The 24,701-nt window shown below is 38.2% G+C and overlaps 1 protein-coding gene across 8 annotated transcripts in view; it reads left to right on the forward strand.

Moving 5' to 3' along the window:
- The window catches only part of Gas2 (growth arrest specific 2), a 158,128-nt gene that overhangs the window by 51,339 nt on the left and 82,088 nt on the right, over positions 1 to 24,701 (forward strand). For all 8 annotated transcript variants that reach the window (XM_027410518.2, XM_027410517.2, XM_027410516.2 and 5 more), the window contains one exon: positions 1,265 to 1,386. In XM_027410518.2, coding sequence (XP_027266319.1) covers positions 1,265 to 1,386 — 122 coding nt within the window. The remainder of the gene's footprint in view (positions 1 to 1,264; positions 1,387 to 24,701) is intronic.

Consider the following 24,701-nt stretch of genomic DNA (forward strand, 5'->3'; position numbering starts at 1 on the left):
AAGAATGAAAGAGCCTTTTGTTTTTATTTTTAGTTTCTTTTATTCTTTCCTGTGTGTGTGTGTGTGTGTGTGTGTGTGAGAGAGAGAGAGAGAGAGAGAGAGAGAGAGAGAGAGAGAGAGAGAGAGAGAGAGAGAGAGAGAGAGTGTGTATCTGTGTATCTGTGTGGTCATGCGTGTATGGTGTTTGCTTAAGTTTAAGAAGGGATCAGAGATTCATACCAGGTGTCTTCCTTAGTTGCCTTCCACTTTATTTTTAGACAGGGTCTCTCACTGAACCTGGAGCTCACAGGTTCAGCTAAACTAGAGCTAGCAAACCCCAGAGAACCTCTTATCTCTGCCTCCTCAGTGCCTGTACCCTAGCTTTTTTTTTTTAAATACCCCCTCTCTCTGTGTGTCTGTGTGTGTCCTTCCTCTCTTTCCTTCCTTTCTTTTCATTCTTTTTCATTTTGTTTACATGAGTACTGGGCCTCTGAACTCAGGTCTTCATGCTTGCCTATCAAGAACTTTACAGCTGAGCCATCGCCTCAGCCCCTTTTTATTTGTTGACTGATTGATTGTTATTTTTGAGATAGGGCCTCATTTATCCCAGGCTGCCTTCAACTTGAAATGTAGCCAAGGATGATCGTCTACTTCTGATCCTCTTGCTTCTACCTCCACATGCTTTGATATGGTTGTGCACCACCACATACAGATTTTCTTCCATGTTGCTGGAAAGTGAACCTGTGTGTTAATCAGTGCTAGACTGGTACAGTAGAGCTATTGAGCTATTCTGTTATAAGTAGATATAATACAAATATGAAATACCAGTTCTGCTTTGCAGGTCAAAACAATTGAATAGGCTACCAAGGATGAGGACTGAGCCAATCAGAGAGACCCAGTGTCTTTACATGCTGAGAGACAACATGCATTTAGTTCTAATACACTTTGGTTTGTTTTCTGTAAATATAGGATTCCTCATAAGGCTGATTCTTTGAGTTTCATCAACTGGTTTTCATTTTATCTGATTGCTAAATGGTGGGAATCTTTTACCCAGGATACCATTTGTCAAATTAATGTGAAATACAGTTTCTGTACATTTAGAATGAATATAAAATGTTGAGATTCCAACTATGAAATGAAAACATAAAATGCTAAATAAACCACTCTTATAGTCAGTCCCCATTTCAGGGAATTCACTGAGAATGAACAGAAGCAGCTCCTTATGAAATTATGGGCTTTAGTGTGAATTACCATGCTAGGGTAATGCTCTTTTGTGTTGTTTCAGGGAAAGAGATAACAGCAGAAACCTTCATGGAGAAGTTGGATAATGGTGCCTTGCTCTGTCAGCTTGCAGCAACTGTGCAAGAGAAATTCAAAGAAAGCATGGATGCCAATAAGCCTGCTAAGGTAATGCTCCCAGGCCAAAGGCACAGTCAAGAGGCATGTTCTCCTGCAGTTAGGGTTCCCATGCAGAAGTACGGCTGAGAGGCAGGTCCCCCTGTGGGTTGGATCTCTGCACAGACAGCACCTCCGAGAGGAGGTGTTTATTTCCACAATGACTTACGAATAGGATTCAGGGTGAGAACTGGGTGTGAGCGAATGCATCAAGGTCTGCAGGAACAAGGAAGCACAGAAGTTAGTTTGTAATTAGGGAACACGGAATTTCCCTTTCAGTTATATAAATTAGACAATCATTTCAGTACATGTAATTCAATGAAAGCTCAGGGAAAAGGGATGCTGTTTCAAGAAGGCATTGTGTATAAACTGGCTTCATCTGAAATACTGTCAAGAAACTGTATAAATATAACTGTCATCGGGAAATGGGAGAAAAAAACTGAACATGTCTTGTTTCCAAAACAGTGTGTCATAATACTGCTGTAAGCTATCTGGAATGCAATGTTTGTGTTTTAATAAGTAGTATCACTAATCTAAGTAACTTTGAGAAATTATTTTACTTTATTAATTGCTCAATTTCTTTTTGGGTCTTAGTTCTAAACTTTTTAGCTGTTACAAGCACATTGAGAAAATATCATATTTGTTAATTTTGAGTAAACAAGATAAATATTTTTTCTGATTTCTAATATGTAAGGGAGAGAAGAAAAAGTTACAATAATGTTGAAGACAGCTAAAAGGGGATGAAGCACACAAGTTATAGATGGTTCCTGCATCTGTGGTGGAACAGAGGAGCAGTGTGTGTGTGTGCATGTTTAGCATCAGCCACTTGGTCTGATGTATTTATTTTTATACATATGTCAATATATTTCTATTGTTTAGGGTTTTCATTTTAAGTTTTTGTGGACTTACATTGATTATGCATACCAACGGGTTTCACTATGGCATTTTCTTATTTTATATCACTCTTAAAATTATTGTGTACTAAACCAACCCTGAGCCCCGATTGTTTATTTTTTTAAAGCAGCTCTGTGATGCTATCAGTTAATACAGTGCCCTCCAAACTCTCTTACTGACTGTTGTTAGATTGTGTCCCTGCCTAAACATGCTGTCTGCTTCCCTTTGGGATGCTTCCTGGACTCTCTCTCTCTCTCTCTCTCTCTCTCTCTCTCTCTCTCTCTCTCTCTCTCTCTCTCTCTCTCTCTCTCTCTCCCAGAAAGTTGCAGATTCTAAGGGCTAGGAAGCATTTGTGCAAGAATGTAACAGACACATACCATCCAACTCTAGTTCTTCATGCCCTTGCTTCACTGTGTAAAGTGCTTCAAGTAATGCTTTATATATTAGACAATTCTCCTTATGCTGTGATCTCTACTGTAATGGAACAGACCTACCTTTAGTTTAGCAGTGAGAAAGCATATGCTGAAAAGGGGCAAATTAGTAAAGAAACTTCACTCCAAAGCAATCAGAGGAGAGGAGAGGATGACATTGTCACTAGACTTCATTGGCAGGTCTATCTTACCATGTGCAGGTGTTGCTAACCTGCATTTTTGTTGAGAACAGAAAGTACAGAGCCCAAGATCAGGATCACAGAGGATCCTGTTAAGAATACTGTAGAAGTCCTTGGGTTTTTTTTGTTTGTTTGTTTGTTTTGGGCATGGCTTTTTAGTCCAGAAGCAAAGATCCACAGAGTTGTAATTCGTGCAGAGAGGTGTGAGACAGGCTCAGAGCATGGATCTGGAGTTTAGAGACTTTGCTTGTGTGCTAGGTTAGCTTGAGATAGCTTGTGCTATCTGCTAATTGGCTGTGTCTGAGTCTTAACTGTAATATGGAATTAGTACTAATTACTTATAACATAGTAATTAACAGCTCTGGATAAATATACACCTTGCTGTGTGAACAATGCAACATTTTCAAAAGATGAAAATCAAAATTGTTACTTTGAAGTGGCCATTACTATTCATCAGTATGTTTTTGTTTGAAAACTGCTTTTCAATCCTGTAACGTCCCTTTCCTACATGAAGGAGAGTTAATGAACCCCTAGTGAATATTTTGAATTAACTAGAAGAAAAATAGTGTCTTGTAAATATCCATATTTAGCATAACAGTCACTCTGAGCACATCTATAGACATTTTCCCCAGTCTTCATGGTAACATAGACTATGTGAGGAGTCTTGAGGCTAGAATTTTACAACTATTTTCTTTTGAAACCTCTTTCTATAATAAATGAAACAAAAAGTCACAAAATAAAAAAATTCTTGCAAATTCACAAGAACTAGAGTCATAATTTATAAAATTTGGATTTTCTCAACCCGTCTTTTTCTGTGGTTGTAGTACACTTACTTTAGACACAAGCCTAACTTTGGTTTTTAAGGAGGAGAGTAACATGTAGTATCACTTTATTTCCACTGCTTGAAAGCCCAAACTTAAGAGTCCATTTAGCAAAGTAGCTCTTGGCTGGGTTTTCTTTTTTGTCTCTGACAGTATATATATATTTTACAATGATATCTTAAATAAAAATATCATGTACCTTGCCTGTGAACAATGTAGCATTCTCAAAAGATGAGAATCAAAATGGTTACTGTCACAGTGGCCATTATTATTCATAAATATGTTTTTATCAAAATGTGTTTTTTTTAATCCAGCTTTTTCTGTGCTGAAAATTGATACATAGGCGAGTTGGGGCATGCTGGTGCATGTCTTACCATCCCAGCACTTGGGAAGTGGAAGCAGTAGGATGAGGAGTTTACAGTCATCCTTCTTGTATATAGAGTTCAAGGCCAATGAGACCATAATTCAGGGAGAGAAAGGGGGACAGAGAGGAAAGAAGGGGAGAGAGAGACAGAGATTGTACAGCATTTTGTTGCTATTCACTCTAAGTCTATTTCAAACTATAATGAATTTTCTAAAACCTATGAGTTAGGACTAAACTGGATATTTCTCAGAGGGAGAAAGACCTTTTAGTTTAGTTATGCATATCTAATAATTGTGCTATAGCATTATGTCTATTCTGTGTTTGTGCGCATGTCTCTGTGTATGTCCTGTGTACATGTGTTTGTATATACATGTGTGTATATGAGTATGAGTCTCTGTATGTGTTTGTGCATGTGTATGAGTCTGGGTATGTAAGTATGTGTGTATGTGTATGTGGGTGTGTCTGTGCATGAATGTGTGTGCATATATGTGTGTGTCAGTGTGTTTGTATGTTTCTGTCTGCATGTATGTATATGTGTATGCAACTGCATGTGTATATACTGTGTATATGTGTGTGTTATATGTGCCTATGTATGCTGTATATATAAATGTTTGTATATTTGTTTGTATCTGTATTGTGTATGTGTTTCATGTCTGCATATGTTTGTATATTTGTATGTATATGTGTGCATGTATGTATAATGTATGTCTGTGTGTATATATATGTATATATGTGTACATGAATGCATAATGTATATGTCAGTATATGTATGCATGTATATGTGTATGTGTAGCTCTGTCTCCCCTTCTTCCCTATCGGTGTATTTGTGTATGTCTGTGATATATATGTATATGTATATATATGAATATATATTGTGTGTATGTATGATGACTATCCTACATTTCATATTGAATTTAGGAACAATGGCAATGACAATAGTTGAGATTGTCAGCTTTTCCTCTGAATTAATTAATGACATCATATTCAGGAAGCCTTTAATGACTTCTTTTAGTAGTTTTAATTTCATCTTCTCATTTCCAAGTATTATTTTACTTTCCTTTATTGATAGTTCATTTGGGAGTTTTACAGCTGGGTAAACATGTTTGAACAAGTTTGGGAAATCTGCTACATTCATGGTTTTTTGTGTTAGGAATTATTTAATGCTCTTCATATTTGGAAGCAAGTTTGGATATATGACATGCAGTTTATAGGAAGTACTTTAGCTGTAGAATCTTTCATACATGCTTTAGTTTGATGAGACACTCCAGTTAGAAAGAAATTGGATTCTGTACTTCCTCTAAGAGTATCAATATGTTCAGTTTAGCACCAGCTTCTCTAGAGAGTTAAAAGTTTGACATTTTCTTGGTAGGCAACCTCCTCACCTACTATGGTTGCAGTGGAGTTAACAGAATTATATGGTAGATGTATGAAAATATATGAGCCAAGTCTATGACAGTTTAATGTAAAATATAATTAGTGTGTATATCAAAATATAACAAATTTAATGTTAATGTCAGTCTGAACATCACAGGATTTGAGGTTCTTGAATGATGAAAAGAAATCTAAGCCTAATCTTTGTAATATCCTGTATTTCAGATCTTGTTTTTGCTTGTGTATATGTGTATGACGTCCATAGTGTGTATTAACATGGTCACATGTATGTGGGTACATTTATACTGCTCTTCTTTTATGGTTTTCTCCCTTATGTATTGAGGCCATGTTTCTCACTTGAACTCAGAACTTCCCTCAATTAAGTTAATATAGCTAGGCTGCTTGACCTGGGACATCTGACTCCCAGGATCTGGGATTACAGGTGGTCAATAATGCTCACCTGGCATTTACATTGATGCTGGCGCTCAAAGTCAGCTGAGTTTTGCTCACTGAGCCATCTTCCAAGCCCTCTAATGTCCTACTAGGATGAAACTAAAAAAATGATATGCCCTTGCTTTGTTAGTTACATTGTATGCTTTCTGACTTTAGTTCAGTGCCCAAACTTGGCATCTCTAGTAAAGTGGATGATCCTTGCACATCCTAGTGCAGACAGTCTTTCCATGTATATTTCCCATGCTCCTTCCCACCACTCACAATTCTGCTGATTTTTGTATGAGAATGATGATGGGGTGTCATCACAGGGCAAGGTATTTAAAGGGTTCAGTCCCCTTTGTTCCCAACATTCTTTTCCTCTTATCTCATTTATTTGAGAGTTGCTGCCTCAGACATCAGTGTTTCTCTGACTTCAAAGGATCCTGGGTGGTTTAAAGCATGTGTTAAGGGGGAGGGCTGAAATTCTTTGACCCAATATATGACTACAATAAGTACAAAGAAGGAAATGAACATCCCATATTTAATCCCTGCTCAGTGAAAAGAACTCCCTGGTCAGATAAGACATTTGTCACACCCTGCCTACACAGAGAACCTGGTCTCCTAAATTTCAGGATAGTACTTCCACAGGATTCTATACACTCCAGAGTTAAATAAGCAATAAATAGGAACACTTTCTTTCTCTAAACAAACAAGCCAACAAACAAAACTACAGTTTATAGACTTCAACTCACTGTTGTGAGATCTTCAACACTGGAGAAATCTAGAGTTTTGTTTTGATAACTCTGATAACAAGAAAGCATGATAAAAGCAATGCATGATATTTTAAAGAAAAAGAAATCTCAGCTGGGCATTGGTGATGCACTCCTTTAATCCCAACATTCAGAAGGCAGAGGCAGGTGGATCTCTGAGTTCAAGGCCAGCCTGGTCTATAGAGAGAGTAACAGGACAGGTCCAAAGCTACACAGAGAAACCCTGTCTCACACCCCCCAAAAAAGAAAGAAAAAGAAATTTCAGCTGTGATTAAACTAGAGTCATTCACATTTAATTATGGATATGTATGGATATGTGTGTATAATTTGTATATATATATATATATATATATATATATATATATAATATTAGCTTCTAGTGTAGCTAGGTTGAAGAGAACTTTACTAGTGTGTGTGTGAAACCTTAAATTTGACCCCCTATCAACACACACACACACACACACACACAGAAAACCCAAAAATAGATAAAAAACAACTTTACACTTAAAAACTTTTTGTCAAAATGTGATATATAAGAACTAAACAGATAGAAAGTAAACCATGATGTTCTGTAAAGAATATGGGTGAAATATATGGAAATAAATTATGTGGTGTAAGGCAAAGAGAAAATGAAGAGTAGTAAAGTTGGTGGTAAATTCTAATTCCTCAATATTTATAAAGTAAAAGTATCATAAATACATTAAAGTAAATAATTTCTAATAAATTAAAATTCTTTCTCTCTGGTTTCTTAATTTCTGACCACGGCCAATCCAGGCAGCTGCTTGTTGACTTGATGCTTTTCTTATTAGGAGTATTTCTTTTCTAACTGTCTTACAGAGAGACGCTACAATGGAGCTCAGAGCCAAGTAGCACATGGTTCTGTGCTGTAGAGAGGGGTAAGAACAATGTGCATAGGAGTTTGACATGTTTCATTCTCAGTCGGCTGATTATATAAGGCTTGATATGGTCTATATGTACAGATTGAGATGAAAAATAGCAGCTAAAGAAAAGTGGATTGACTTAGATTTAAGCGTGTGTGTGTGTGTGTGTGTGTGTGTGTGTGTGTGTGTGTGGTGTTTACAGGTCATAAAACTATGGAAGGGGAAGGGGTCAGGAGAGAGAAGTAAGAAACTGTAATGTGACATGAAGCAGAAGATGGGGCTATTTGAGGAGCGGAGAGGAACTAGATTGGCATGGGGGAGGGGCAATAAGGACTGATAATTCCAGCATAAATATTCTTGTGTACATATGGAGTTGTGAAATAATTGCATGGGTATTCCAACATATCTGCCCTTAATGTTCTCATTTTATATTAAATACATATTTACCTACTTATCTTGCATATTATAGATAAGTCTCCTTACCAGTGAGCATAAGGACAGGTTAGATTGAAGCATAAGGACATATATAAAATAACTATGATGATAGGGCCGGGAGAGATGGCTCAGTGGTTAAGAGCGCTAGCTGTTCTTCCAGCAGACCCAGGTTCAGTTCCCATCAACCACATGGCAGCTCACAACTGCTTGTAACTCCAGTTCCAGGGGATGTGATACCTCTTCTGTCCTCTGAGGGTACTGCATGCATATGGTACACAGACATCCATGCAGGCAAAATACCCATATGCATAAAATAAATAATAAATAAATCCTAGTGTGTCATATAGAAAGAGGGCCTTTCAGTGGCCCAGGGTTACAGTATTCCATGGCAGAAACTCAGCATGCATCAGGGAATAGCTGGAAGGTGGGGATGTTTGCATGCTGTTCTTTAATTTCCCCATAGCTCCTGTCCTGGACTTTGAAACAATAAGCATGTGTTCAAGCCCCTGCTAGGGTTCCCACTGACTCACCTATGATGCTCTGGAATGCATGTGTTTTGCCAAACCATCTTGTTCTCATATTTTAATAACTAACATTGAGGTGCAGAGCAGTAGAAGTTTTACGACATTGGCATGCTGAAATGCCTGTGTCCTCATGTGTTACAGACTTGGAGGTAGTGTGAAGGATGATAAGAGCTCTGTGTGAAGCATATGCATATGGAATTCTAGGTTTTCCATTTAGAAAATTTAAGAAATGTAAAATTTCCATGCCCTTTTGCTAGAGCATAGTGAACATTGTGATAGAACCTTAGACAAGAGCTGGAAAGAAGCATCGGAACAGAGACTGAAAGTGATGGTGTGGCCTGTTCACTTCTGGACTCAAGCTCCTTAGATGGGCTGTTGCCTGGAGCTCAGCTTGGAGATCAGATCTTCCCTTTGTTATTGTGGTGGTATGGAACAACTTAGGGTACTGGTTTTTAATTGACCTCTAAAGGCCTTTGCTTCTAAAACACATTTAAGTCTCGAGTGGTCCGTGCATTTTCACTAAGCTGACTGGCCTGATTATGTTCTAATGGCCCTATCCTGAGAGTTATGCACTTCCATGCATTCTCCCACTCTGAGACTCTCCCTACTTGTATTAAGATATAAGGAACTTGCTGGGCATTGGTGGTTGGTAGAGCATGCCTTTAGTCCCAGCACTCGGGAGGCAGAGGCAGGTGGATCTCTGTGAGTTCAAGACCAGCCTGGTCTACAAGAGCTAGGTCCAGGAAAGCCTCCAAAGCCACAGAGAAACCCTGTCTCGGAAAATGAAAAAAAAAAAAAAAAGATTTAAGGAACTTATCTCAGTCAAAGCTCCGTCCCTTCCATACAACCCTGCTCTGCACATCTACAGTAGTTTGATGTGGTGTCCCTTACAGCATCGTGTGTTTGAGCTCTTATGCTCAGCAAATGACACTTTTTCAGCAGGTTGTGGAATCCTAGGATGTGCAGTTTCACTGCAGGAAGAGGGTCACAGGGGGGCAGGTCTTGATTGCTCCTCACTGTGGAGACATGTCACCAGCTGCCTCACTCACTCACAGGGCAGGCTGCCATGCCTTCCCAGCCATGATGGACTGTATCTCTATATAAGCCACGAGCCAGAACTAACCCTCCCCCTACAGTTCTCCTTGTCAGTCATCTACTTACTGTAAAGTAGATCTTGCTGAATCCCACCGAGTGACCTGTAACCTGTGCCCAGCTGAGACATGTACTGTATTCTGTCACAATACATTTTCCAGGCTTTGACATTCTTTCTGCACCACAACACCAACTAATGTCATTGAGTTTGTTCCAGCTTCAGTTCTACATGGGCATTAGCTTGTCTAGGGAGACCATTCTTGGAAGGGCAGTGCACTTAGGGTAGCTTGCTGCTCAGCCGCAGTTCCTTGCTTTTCTGAAGACTATCAGAATCTCATTTATAGGTACAGAAAGCTTCTGTGGTGCTTGAGATTTTAAATCTATATCGAGGGTGTGTTACTAGCTTGCTAGGAATTTCTGTGTCTTGCTGTGAGATGAAACATAACCCTTTTCTAGCAAGGCTGCAGTGTTTTGACACCTGTGAGCTTGTCAGCTCTGGCCTAAAATATAGTTTCCTAGGTCTGTCACTAGCTAAGATGTTTAAGGACAGAGCCACAATCCCAGGAAAGCTGAAAATAATGGATGCCCTCTTCTTATCTGGGTCAGGAGAGTGGCAGCAATGAGCATACCTCCAAGCACCTTCCTGCTCCTGGAGACTGAGACCCACGCCTTCCTGTCTGTGTCCTGCTCCACAGTGGAAATGTCAGGACAAGACCTACTCCAGGGGCCAAGCATATGCACACTACACGTGTGTGTAGAGGGTGAAGGAAGGCCACCTTGTGAAAGTCGGTTCTCTCCACAACAGCAAGCTCCTTTACTCTATGAGCCATGTTTCAGGCCCAAGCACTTTAAGTAAAAGAGATAACTGAAGATGGGATGATTTCAGGGTGATAGCAAGGGTCTGATCTGTACTTGGCCTGAACTGGCCAAGTACAAATGAAGAGCTCTCAGTTTGTTCAATGTTGAAAGTGGAGACAGAAATGAATGTTGTTGCATTGATGTGATCTGCTCATTTGGAGGATTTATGGTCTGTTACTACAGTGTTTCTCAGCTCCATGCAGTGATGACCAGGTGCATGATGGCAGCTAGTGCTGTGGACAGTTACTCAGCGTTGAGAATTCCAGGGAGAATGACTGCCAGAGCCTCGCCCAGTAGGTCCTCAAGAGACACTTTTGACCTGAAGTGAGGTGCCAGTACAGTGATCTGTCCTTTCAGTTTCTGTAGGAACCATAGAGATGAGATAATGTTGTTTTTTTCTTATACCTTTTCTATCATTGATCCTGATTACCCTATAAAACAGTGAGTGAGACAGGAATATGAGAAGGTTGTTTCTTTTTGGGGTGCTTAACTAACCATCTACCCCAGCACCATTTAACAACTAAGGTAAGAGCAGTTTATGTGAAAATGTAGGAGAGACCCTGAGAATTTCCATTCTCAGGTAAGCATGTGATGACAGCTGTCAGCTCTCTGAGAATGTGTGATTTTATTGGCTAATGGTAGCTGACTAGGGGATAGTGTAACCTAGCCCTGCCCTTATTTTATCAACCTTTAACAATTCAGAATGCTATCAGCTGTAAACATTCTTTATCTGTGATCCATATGTGCATATATGCGGTTTAAAATGTGATGTACAGTTGGCTGATGTTAGAAAAAAGAGTCACATTTCTGGTGAGGAGATTTGTGTGCTTGTGACTGGTGATTAGAAACACAGGTACTGTGAAAACACATACAGCCAACTCTCAGGGTGCTCATTATACAAAGCTCACAAAACTATAGAAAAGTTCATTCAATGCAGGCAGATCTGTAACTATGAGAAAGGAGATATTTGATCTTGTGACTGAATTTAGGGAGGATGTTAAGGCAGAGTAGTATCATTGGATATTATTTCACTTTGAGTGGATCTCACCTACCATGCTCACTTCATCTCTCTTGTTGGCTATACACTGTTAGATATCAGTCTGCCCATAAGAATAACCTTGTTAAATAAGAAAAAGGCATTACGTCCCCCACCACAGGTCCTCTTTATTGTGAGTATGCTTCTAATGAAGAGAGACTTCCCAGCTATATTTTATGCTTACTGAGAGTCCCCCCACTTCCCAAGGAAAGGGAAGAAAAGGGTATATAGGGTATATAGGGGCTGGCTACTGCAACATTTGCTCTAGAAACCTGCCTAGATTCTTATGGATGCATGTTTGTGTGAATCTACTGGGAAAGGGCCACCCTTCAGGAGGTGACTCAAGTCTTATCACAAACTGTTAACTTCCATTAAAAACATGTGAAACAGAAAACGAAACAAAGTAACACTTTAGAAAACATAGAAATTCAAATACATTCTAAGCAGAGACAGACATCCACAGATATACACTGAGCTGAAATCTAGAATTTAGTTTAGTCAAATACATTCTAAGTTGGAAAAAACTTAAACATGTAGAAGCTCACAAGTGCATGTACACAGACATACACATAAACATACACATGCCCATGTACACAAGTGCATGCAGACAGACGCACAGGCCAACACAAACACATACACTGTTCCCACCCAGAGACACATAGACACAAACACACATATAGACACATGAACACATACATACACACACTTCATTTGTGTGACTTCTCAGCATTAGCAGAGTTTGCTTTTTAGCAGGAAATAAATCTACTGAATTTTTCCATAATGACATCATTTCTTCACCATCAGGCCCACTTCCTGCTTTAACCACATTCAGGCCCATTGGCAAGGGAATCGAGTATTTCCATGATATTCGATAGCACTAATTTTAGTAGTTGCTTTCAAGGTAGGAGACTGTAGAATAGTGTCAAGAAAAATAACTTTCCCCATATGGAAAATGAGAAATTAATTGTTTGAAAATGAGCTGTTTCTAAATGCTTTGGAGAAATTCAAGGCATTTAAACAAATCAATAGTGACTTTGCAAGCTATTTTGTAAAAAGAGGAACACTCAGGCTTTTGAAATGAAAGCCTTTTACAAGGAGCTGAAAATTAAGGAAAAGAGGTATTTCTTCATTTACAAGTATCTGAAGATTTTGGGTCATTTAAAATGTGAGCACTCATGCTATTTCTCTGTGTGTGGCCCAGAGAAAGTGCTCTGTTACATCACAGAGCTGGCATAGAATTTCAAATGAGGTAATCTACAGTGCAGAGCTTCGAGCCCTTTCCTGAGTTCTCTGGGGCTGTTCTGTGAAAGCATCCTTTGTTTCAGTCTGCAGTTTGGATATGCATTCTATATCATGCATGAAGCTGTCTGGGATGCATTTTGTGCTGGCATTATTTCACTGGTCCTGTCTAATTTCACACCAGCACAGCCTGCCTGTCTGCTGGATGTATTGCAATCACTGCTCCACATTAAAACTAAGTAATAAAGTGATACATTGTAGCCAAGTGAGGGGGTGGTCAAGAAAACTGTCTCAGTCATGATTGCTAATAAAGAACGCAGTCTTCTGGGTGTAGAGAAAGAAAAGAACCTTACGCTGGGGTGACTGCAGGAAGTCTCCAAGTGTGCTCTGTGCCCAGTCTAGTGAGAGATGCTCAAGTCTTCCTTCCAGATCAGAAGTCCTTAGAGCTTCCTTCATCACCTTCTCACTGTGGGAGAAGAGTCCAGATTCTCTTGGGATACCATTTCTAAATTCATGAAATAAAATATAATTTCACAAATGACACAAGCCAGACCAAATTTACAGAAGTAGATCCTAGTAATAGAAGCCATTTTCACAACAATAAATAAAAGTAAACATGAATCTCAACAGGAACAACAAGCTGGTCTTTTAAAACTTGAACCTGATGTTAGTCGAAATGAACATTAAAGTTTTAAAGTTGAGCAGGGAGTCATTTTCAAATGTCTGCTATCTTTGCAAACAAATCCCATGTTGTCATTGCATGGGAAGGCACCTTTTTTCTTTTTACATTGGTCATGGGGGAATGGTAAACTTTGATTAGAGTTTCCTAAAATATAGGCAATTTTGCTCATCTCAAATTCAGGGTCCTCTCAGTACATGCTGAGAGTATGTTCATGATTCTGTCTGGTGGGGAGAGCTGTCAAGAATATAAACCTCAGACAGTGTTTTTTAGAATAAATGAGAATGGGGAGATTCATAGTAGGAATTTTTAAATTTTACCTAAAAAGTGAGTATGCAAATACTTATATAAATACACATGTTTATATATATATAATATGTGTGTATATGTATACATGCATATATATGTGAACATGTATATAAATATGTGTATATGTATGCATGTGTTGACACACATATGTAATGTATATATATATATATACACATTTGTATGCTTGTGAGTGCATATTTATGTGTGTGTATATATGTATATATGTGTATGTGTCAACATAGAGGTTGTGCTTCTCCAATATGAAACTAGAGCATTTCATACAATATGATGTCATAGGGGGAATATGATGTCATGGGGGAAAAGATCCCAATGTGACCTCATATGATTTGTCATATTTAGTAAGCTGGAACCCTGCAGATAAAGAATAAAATTATAGCTATAAAGGCTGTGTATATGAGGTATGTATGAAACATGAATAAGCATCTTATTGTACTCAGTTCCTCTCTATATATAGTAGCCTTGTCATATCTGTGAATATATCCTGAAATCTAAGAAAATCTGAAACCCAAGAGCCCTAAGCTTTCTGAGCAAGGATATTCTTCATGTATATGTGTGCATGTGTGTGCATGTGCACGTGCACATGTGTTTATGTAAATATGCATATATGTATGCACGCTCATTCATGTGTCAGTGTATGTACTTGAGTGTGTATGCATATAAATGAGTAAGTGCACATGTGTATCTGAGCACGTATGCCTATGTATATGCATGGATATGTATGTGTGCAGAGTATACATGTGTGGATGTATGCACACATGAACATGAGTTTGCTTAAGTGCATAAGTATGTACATGTGTGTATGTATGCATGCACGCATTCATGTGTGTGTATATGTGTAACTTTATTAATAGTATATTACAAATGGAAAGTAAATTGAATGCTGTTCTACATTCTCATGGTTGCCACTTTGAAATTGCTTGAAGACTAGAAGTCAAAGTGTACTCTCCTCACACTTAGTACCTTGTGCTATGATAAAATAAAGCAAACATTTATGAACTGGCTATTCTATCAGATGCTGATCTAACCATCAGGTAATTTAAAACTGAAGTCAGCCCTCTTCAATTCTTTGATCAGAATTCTCCAGTGAGCCCTTACTGCTTAGAGACAAGCCAAAATCTGCTAACACTGGAGCCCTTCCTGCTCTGGTCCCCAGCTGGCCCTTTGATCATATTTTCTGTGACTTCCCCTTACATCCCCTTGCTACCACTAAGGTGGCCTTCCCCTCCTGAGAAATCATCAAACGTTTTTGCAATGGATCCTCCTAAGGTTTTGCCCCTTTGGTAAATGAGACTTCCTCCTCACTCTCTAGCCATTATCCCTTGGACTAGGTCCTCCTGACTGGTGAACCTGTCACACAGGACCTTTCAAAGATACTTTATAGCTGATAAGCACTTTAGTACTTATTATGTACAAAATATTGATAAGTGGAAATATTAAAACAATACCCTATCCTTTTAGAGAGCCTCTTGCTTAATTAAGTGAATAAACTATGAATATATTAAATGTACTCATCAATGCAAAATAATGATGGACAGGTCATTATTTTGCTGGTGATTCATATATTATGAGACTCAGTAAATTATTCAATATATGTTGTGCATTGCATGTTTTATGATAGGAGTAGGCATACCAACATTTTGTTGCCATTGTAGTCTAGCAAGGGAGAATCACAATAAGCAAGTAATTAGACTAATAGTGAATCTTAACTCATAAAAAATACTGAAAAATAAAATTGACTTAAAGAAAAATACCCAATACAGTCTTGAAGAAAATATGTTTTAGATATATTTGAAGAAATATGAACCGAAATTAGGTAAGCAGACAGCACAGTGTTTCATTCAGGAGCAATGGGGAGGGCCATGATGACTTCAAGATGGGGAACAGAATGTATCTGCATGTGATACTGGAGCATGAGAAAGTTATGGTTTGAGATAGGAGCTGAGACCTTTGTGCTGTTGAAGCATTTGAAATACAAGTGTGATGAGATCTTGTTATAAGTGACAGTGGCTGTGTGGAGAATGAACTAGAAGTAATTGACCAGACCAGGTGAGAAATAACAGCCACACTGTGTAAGATTTTGACAGAGAAACCGGAATGTAGGTGACTTCTGCAGGACTCTGAGATCAGGTAGACATGCAACAATCTGGAAATGAGTTGTATAGTGTGGAAATCAAAGATTTGGGCCTGGAGAAACAAACGAATGAAGGCATCTTGGTTTGCAATGGAAAAGGTGGGTGAAGTATAAGACTGGGGATAGATCATAAGTTAGCATGCCCACCAAACCCCCCGGGTGCCCCAGAGATTTAGTCTGTGGCTCCCTCTCATGTCACAGATTTGTTTACTGATGGAAGAAATAAGTAAAGGAGTTTTTCTGATATTTTAGTGTTTTTGAGGAGAGTATATGGGAAAATTTTTTTGCTCATGACCTGGTGAAGCTGGCAAGGCTTGAGCCTTTGAACTGCAGTTTATAGCTGGTGAATTACTAGTAGCATGGTACTACAGAAAGCCAATCTGATGGTGGAGTGGAAAGACACAACCCACCTAATCCAGAAATGGAAAGACATTTTGGAATCTATATTTTTTTTAGTGCCTGAGACATTAAAGAGTGTTAGTACTGTGAGCTGGAGTGATGACTCATTAGTGACAAATAGTATAAAGGAATGATAAGAACTACTAGGATTGATTTGTGTGTGTGTGTGTGTGTGTGTGTGTGTGTGTGTGTGTGTGTGTGTGTGTGTTTGCATGCATGCATGCACTCATTTTAGCTACAGGCACATACAGTTTATGTGTCAGTATCTAGTATGTTCTGTTTGGCAGATTTTATATCCACTGAGGTGCTGGGATAAAGTTCATAACCATTCTGAATGGATCCCATTCCTCTCAAAAAACTTATAGTCTGGAGGGAAAGCCAGTGAACTGCAAAAATTTGCAGGTAAATGCAGATTTTCCTCAACTGAAAGTAAACATAAAGCACCACATTTTGCAAGGCACAAGACCTGAGGCCAACATTTAGTTGAACAAGAGATGTGTAGATGGCAGCAAGCAGAGAATGTGGGGGTGGGAACAGACCCATCATGACTGCAAAAAAGATGGGAGGCAGGGTGGTAGAGAAAAACCTACCACTAGTGTGAGGGGCCATGCTCCTGCAAGCTGTGGAAACCTTTTTCTGGAAAGGTTTGACATTGTACAATATGCACTAGGGAGTCACTGAAGATTTTAAGCATGAGTAACAATCAGATTTACCCTTTAAAAACCCCTGTCTGATTAGAGTAGACATGAGAGATTAATACACTGCACAATGGAAAAAGTCAGAAAAAGGAAAAGGCAAATTATCAGTAATTACTAAACCAACAACATTTGTTTTAAAGTTTAATTTTTCCTGTGTATCTGTTAGCTTATTATGGTGATTGCAAACTTGATAGCATTAATAATACCTAATCCTTGTTATGAATTTTGTAAATGGCCCTGAGTGTAGACATGTACTTGGAAAAATTATTGCTGAAAAGAAGTTTTAATATGGGAATTACAACAGTACCCTTAGGACTATCTCATTTAATACTCAACACAAATGTTGGACCCTAGTTTTAAAAAGGTTAAATAGGTTAAATATCTGTTCTTGATCCATTGTAGTTGATTGATGGACACATGCAATGCATTGAAATTAGAAAATGAAGGAACACACATGGAGCAACACAACCTGTGTTCAGCATGTTTGGGAATCTACTAACATCACTAATACACACTGGCTGCCAGAGCATAGCCACAGAAGAGCTGTGAACTCCTGAAGATATAGCTCTATTTTAACTAATTTCAGATGTGTGCTAAGAAAAAAACTTTTACAAAAACAGTAGGATTACTGACTGTGAACTCAAAGTTTGTTGTCAATATTTATAAATGATTACATCTAAGAGCATACAAAATAACAGAGCATACAAAGTAGTTGTGGGAAACAAAAATTTTATATCTATTTTTAAAGGTATTTTTAGAGCCTATGTATTTAATTCTATGTTTGAAAGAATGACAGAAAATAGATGTGTGTTTTTCTTGAAATCACTTAAAATCTGCTAATCATTTGTTTTGTCTATCATAATTAATGATTACTTGTTCTGTTGAGAACCTGGGGAGCTGACATTCAGGTATCCAGAATGTCCTCTTCTTTTCTGAGCAGCTGTCATGCCCCAAGTGTATTCACATATATAGTCTGGATGATCTACATGATGTACATGTTTCCTAAAGGTAGTGGGAGATAAATGGTACTATATGTTCTAAAACTCACTTGTATTTGGGATGCTTTTGAGTTTAAAATCATAAACCCCTTTATTATTTTACATTATGGACAGAGATTGTCATCTTGCAATCTCATGCTCCTGCCCCAAATCAATTACTCAAAAACAGGGTGTTTTCACATTAAAATACCTGCATTTCCCAATATCCCTCTAAACTTAGATCCTTACTGGGGCCATAGTTCTCCACGGATACAGTGAGTTACAAGAATAAAAAGGGCTACCCTCCTAAACATTGGGTGAGCCCCACTTTCCAGGGTCACCTCATCCTTACAGCACCTCAGAGCCAGCCTCTCCCATATTTATGCATTCCCAGCCTCTGCAAGGACTTCTGGAGCTTGCGACCTTGGCTGAGAATACAATTTTAGAAATACTTGCTTGGCATAAAGACTGGTCAGCATTTTTAGTTGCATTATGTCATGTCCTCATTTCCCGATGCCCAGCTTGCTCAAGTTTGTCAGGTGTTTCACTTTCTGGGATGCACTGACCTCTTGTTGAGCTCTTGAGGTTATTCAGCTCTGTAAGCAGCTGATCATCAGTAAGATGTTCCCCTACTGAGGCCCCATCAGCCTTTCCCCAGAGTCAGGCACGGAATTTTAAAGACACTGGAGAACTGATTTAAAACAGTGGCTTGCTCTTCTGCTGTAATTCTTCCAATGCAATCTGAGTCTTGACTCTTCAGCAGGAATGAAGAGTAGAAAAAAACCTTGGTCATGTCTGCGAGCACTTCCTTCATTCCTCACCAGAGAGAGTTACAGCTATCACAGAGCTGTGGTTTGGTTAGGACAGGTTAATCTGAATTAGATTAAATGTCTACTGAGCTTCCTAGATGAACTGGATTTTCAAGTTCAGAGGTAAACTTCCAGAGTTTTTAGGAAGCTGATCTCTTGCTCCGTACAGTGGGGAAAATAGAAGGTTTTTAAGATATCTCTTGGCTAAGAGTCCTGTGTGAATGCATGATGTATAAACACTGAAAGAGCAGGGTGTGGTGGTGCCTGCCTTTGTTCCAATGCTTGGGAGACAAGAGACAGGCAGGTCTCTGTGGGTTCAAGGCTAGCCTGGTCTACATAGTACATTCCAGGACAGCCCAGGCTACAGAATAGAGACCCTGTTTCAAAAAATCAAATGAACAGAAATTGAAAGAGGATATTCATTGCCAAAGTAAAAAAAAATTGTTTTCCTTGATTATTATTGTCAGATCTCCTATCTATCTATCTATCTATCTATCTATCTATCTATCTATCTATCTATCTATCTGTAGATTTCTCTATTTATATAGCTCCTGCTGTGGCTAATCAAATCAAGAGAAAAAACAACTGTTTTTCTCTTTTAAAAAGTATCTGTTGCCTCTAGAGCAACTTAATAACATAAAACATGTTATAGAAGTCATTTTTCAGCTTTACTGGGGTGTCATTGGCAAAAATTACATATATTTGTGACTTTCAATATACAACACGGGTGTGTATACACACTGAATTTTAAAACCAATGTGGTTAACATAGCCATCATATTTCTTTCTGCAGCAAGAACATGGCAGAGCCTTTCTGTCAGTGGTTTTCAAATGTGTAGCCCATTACTGAGCATGTTGTCGTATCAACTCTGCTTCATGTGCTTTGTGTTATTTAAGCCATGTCTCCCATTCTCACTCCCCCTCCCCTGAAGCCACCAGCCCTGTTTTCTACTTTCTGCTTGAAGAGTTTGTCTGTTACGGATGAGAGTGTTAGAGATGCTTTTGGTTTAAATTAAAATTCTGTGGTAAGCTCATCAGGATGGTGATCTGTTGCTACCCATGATTCTTCATTGACACATTTTCACCAGCAAACACAATCACTAGAGTCCACTCATGAATTTTGACAGTATATGATGACAGGTGTCCATTAACATGAAACCCTACAGAACAGTCTCAGTGACCTTAAAATCCTAAGATTCTCCCCATGCCCATTATTCCAGATTTTTAAAAAGTAAATTTTATTGCTGTACATGCATGTATCTATGTGAGTGTATACACACACGTGTCTTTATGACTGTATACACATATGTATGTTTGGGTACTGGAGGACAGAAAAAGTCGTCAGATCCCCTGGAGCTGGAGACTGGGGATAGAGACAGTTGACAGCTGCCTGGTGTCTTCATAATTCATCAGCAAGTGTTAAGCATGGAGCCATCCCATCTCTCCAGCCTCCCAGGTCTTTTCACTGTCTTCTTAGCTGCCTTTTATAGATTGTTATGTAGCTGGGTCAATTAGCATGTGTCTTTTCAGCACTTCTGATTGGCATCTCTTACTTAGTAATAGGCTTTAAATTAATCTCCATGCTTCTCCATGGCTTTATATGTGCTAATCACTGATTAATATTTTGCTGCCTAGCCATATGACCATTTAATTTTCTACCTCAATTCCTGAAGCCATCTTTTTTGTTTTGTTTTTTATTTTTTTTTTATTTTTATTTGATTTACAAACAAGATTGAATTACATGACAATGCCAGTTCCCTTCTCCCTCCCTTCCTCTCCTACCACCCCCAACTAAAATCCTACATATCATATATCCTTTCTTCTAATCTACACCTGACTCAACCTTTCTGCTTCCTCATGACCTCTGCATCCTTCCTTTTCTTCCCTTCTCATTCTCGTAGCTCCCTCCCCACCTCTTCCCATGTTCTCAATTTGCTCAGGGGATGGTGACCCTTTCCCCTTCTCCAGGGGACAAAGTTTGTCTCTTCTAGGGTCCTCCTTGTTTAGTAGTTTCTCTGGCAGTGTGTATTGTAGGCTGGTAATCTCTTACTCTATGTCTAAAATCCACATATGAGTGAGTACTCATGTTTGTCTTTTTGTGATTGGGTTACCTCGCTCAGAATGGTTTCTTCAAGTTCCATCCATTTTCCTGCAAATTTCAAGATTCCATTGTTGTTTTCTTCTGAGTAGTGCTCTTTTTTTCTTCATGCCACACATTTTCCTATATTTTTATTAATTTTATTAATAATTTTTTTCCATTTGCCTTGGGGCTTTTTTTGAATTACAGACAAGATTGAATTACATGACAATCCCAGTTCCCTTCTCCCTCCCTTCCTTCCCTACCAACCCCCCAACTAAAATGCTACCTATCACATATCCTTTCTTCTAATCTACACCTGACTCAACCTTTCTGCTCCTTCATGACCTCTGCATCCTTCCTTTTCTTCCCTTCTCATTCTCATAGCTCCCTCTGAAGCCATCTTGGTGGCATCCTTGTTAGTAATTCTGAATGTTTCTGTAACTCCTGATCAGGGTTTCAGCACACAGAGGTTACTCTTATTGCTGTGTCTCTTTAAGCTTTGAGTTTGACTCTAGATTTGATTTTCATTTCTATCACTTTTTGTAATAACAGAGATTTGTTCTAAGTAACTAAAAAGACCCATGTGTATATTTAAGTCGAATTTTTAATATTGCATTAATTCCTTAGCAATCTTCCTACAATGTGTTTTGATCATTTTCACTGCAACTCTTCCCTTTTGCTTCTACCAGATCCACCACCACCTCCCCACCCTCCAACTTTGTGACTTTTACTTTTTAAATTCTTAACTCTTGGATTCCGGTTTTACTGTTTACATACTTCTGGCTGTTGTGCCTTAAACTGGAGTGTGGTGGACCTTCTAAACAATTATTCTCATGATTTCAAAGGACGAAAGCTATGGCAAGCCTGTGTTGTCAGAAAGCTCTGTAAATTTTTTTCTCATTGCGTATTTGTGGTATTTACAACATGATGGCCACAACCGAATTTGCATCAAAAGCCAGATCTCTATCATGTGAAATTTGTCTTAGAGAGGAAATGGAGGGCCCATTTAGAATTCCAGCCTGATGCTTTCAGTCACTTCTCTATTAAATTAATGTTAAGTACAAAACAAAAATGATTAATTTTTCTCTTTAATTTTTATCTTAAAAAGCATATTTCACCTTTTAAAAAATGGTGTTGTTTTTAGGTTTATTTATTATTTATGTATATGTGCCTATGTGAGTTTATGTGCACCAAATGCAAACAGTACCCATGAAGGCCAAAAGAAGGCATTGGATTCCCTGGAACTGAAGTTACAGGTAGCTGTGAACTGTCTGATGTGTGGGTTCTAGGACCCAAAGCTGGTTCCTCTACATGAGCAATAGTGCTCCTCACCTCTGAGCCATCTCTCCATACTGTTACATTTATCTGTTTATTATGTGTATATAAATGTGCAAATGCCACTGCACATGTCCGAAGGTCAGAGACAAACGTTCAGGAGTTGGTTCTCCTTTTCCATCATGTGGGACTTGGGGATCAACACAATTAGTGGCCAGTGTCTTTACCAACTGGACTACCTTGCCAGCCCTCATTTTTATCCTTTCTAAGGTAACATGGTATTTGAATTCACACACTTTTATTCTTTAAATGTCAGCAAAAAATTTTACTGAGAGAGATTACTTTTCAATAAAGTATATGGGGAATTAGAGAGCTACAGGGATTCAAATGGAAACGTTATTTCCACTGTGGAAAAAGTGACTTCATTGCCTATATATTTGAACAGCACACTCCACATACCTTTTGGAAAAGAAACAATATTACTTCTTGGCCAGTACCACACTATCTTCTGCTTTATGTCTCAAATGTCTACTAGATGTAATTAAAAATAAGAGTCTGCCTTGAGCTTTTGTGAATAAAAAAACTTATTTAAACTGCCAGAGTCAAAATTGCAGTTAACAATATAAAGGAAATTAAAGATAGCATTTTCTTAGTTCTTTTTATTTACTTTACTTTTTAATAAGTGGAAACCATGGTGGATAATACCTAATTCTTCTTAATCTTACTTGGCCCAAATTGGGGAAATACCACATGCTGAAATACACTGGATTCAAAGCAAATTTGAGTTATCATGGAATAGTTGAAGTTTGTGGAGGTGAAACTTGGTGATATAGTTTGAATTGTGTACAAGCTCAACTTCTTCATCCACAAGCTAGAGATGCTGTTCTATTAATTACTTAACTTGAGGTGTTGTGCTTTGACATTTTAGTAGAGAGATCCATATGTAAACATGTATTGTGTACCTCCACTGTGATAAGACACTACAGGCTCTGGGTTACCCATTCTTTAATGCCTTGTGTCATTAGTGAAGCCAGTACCTCCTGTGCACTGATGACCACTGTGGGCATCAGAAAATCACTGTACTGTTGGACAAGACCCTGCCCCCATGTGTAGGCTATACATGCAATGTCTAGTCACTACAACCCCTTTGAAGCTTATGTACCCTGAAACTGTAACAATTCCATTTTTATGTTGCATGTTCATTCTTCAAGTAAAATATTTGAACTGTACCATTGAGTATCTTTATTATACATGGGAAATACTCTGAAAAGGGTTAGGAGGCATGGAGATATTATTTCTCTTTTGAGGGAAAGTAGAGAGTAGTCAAATACATTTTATGAAACATCAGATAAAGACTTTGCTTTCTCATTGATATAATGACCATTACCCACATGTGCCTATTAGAATCTATTTATCAAAATTTAAAAATGAATTGATTTCCTAGCCACACTAACCACACTCAAAATCCTACTTAATCACCCAACCCCTTATTCAAAGGTAATTACTCTCCAATTGGATGCATATTCTTCTTGACATATTTATATTTTTTATTTTATAAATATAAAAGTTGTAATGTTTTTGTATGAAATTTAACACTATGCATAGGTCATCTCTGCATACCTACACACAGCATAGAACAAAATCATAATACATACATGTAAATTACTTTCTATCTAAGAGTATGTTCTGATCATATTTACATGTGTGTTTTATCCCTTGTAAATGATCATATGAACTCCATTGTATTTCTATACTCTGTTACTCCAGCAGATCTCTCCTGATTATTATTATTATTATAATTTCTATTTTCCCTACATAATCAATGTTGAATAGTGTATATTCTTAGAACTAAATTGCTGGGTTTAAAGATTCCTATTATGATTTTATGCTTTAAATACTAATTGAGACTGATATGGAGGTATTTCTTTGAAAACCATTGCTGATACCTGAACTAGATCAGTTAACACAATATTACTGTGTAGCAAAAAGAACAAATGCTGGTAAGGTTGTAGGGAAGAGACAAAGAACCAGTATATCTTCTTGGTGCTAAATGTAAATCAGTCCAATAACCACGGAAATTAGTAAGGAAATTCCTCACAAAACTAAAAATAGAACAACTACATGAGCCAGCTAAAATAGTCCTGGGCATGTACTGGAAGGAGTCAGTCAGCATAGCACACAGATGACTTTACACTCTTGTTTATTGTATTATCATTCATAATAGCCAAGCTAGGAATCCAGCTTAGGTGTCCACCAACATCAAAAAGGAATGACTAAAGAACATGTGATATATGCTACACAATGAAGAATTGAGCATAGGGAAGAACAGATTATGCCATTTGCAAGGAAGTAGGTGGAATTGGAGATCACCATATTAAGCCGGATGAGCCAGTCTCAGAAGGACACTTATTGAATGTGTGGTGGCCAGATTTTAAGGAAGATGTAAAGTAGAAAAGATGTTAGGGATGAGAAAGCAAACTCAGGGAAGGAGGAACAGGGTGATGCCTAATGTGATTATGATCAAGTATGCTGTATGCATGCATGAAGATGTCACAGTGAAACTCAATGTTTTGTACAATCCACATACACTAATAAAAGCAAAAAGAGTGATTACCATGTAGGC

The sequence above is a fragment of the Cricetulus griseus genome, chromosome 3 (assembly GCF_003668045.3).
Source record: "Cricetulus griseus strain 17A/GY chromosome 3, alternate assembly CriGri-PICRH-1.0, whole genome shotgun sequence".
In the NCBI taxonomy this organism is placed as follows: Eukaryota; Metazoa; Chordata; class Mammalia; order Rodentia; family Cricetidae; genus Cricetulus; species Cricetulus griseus.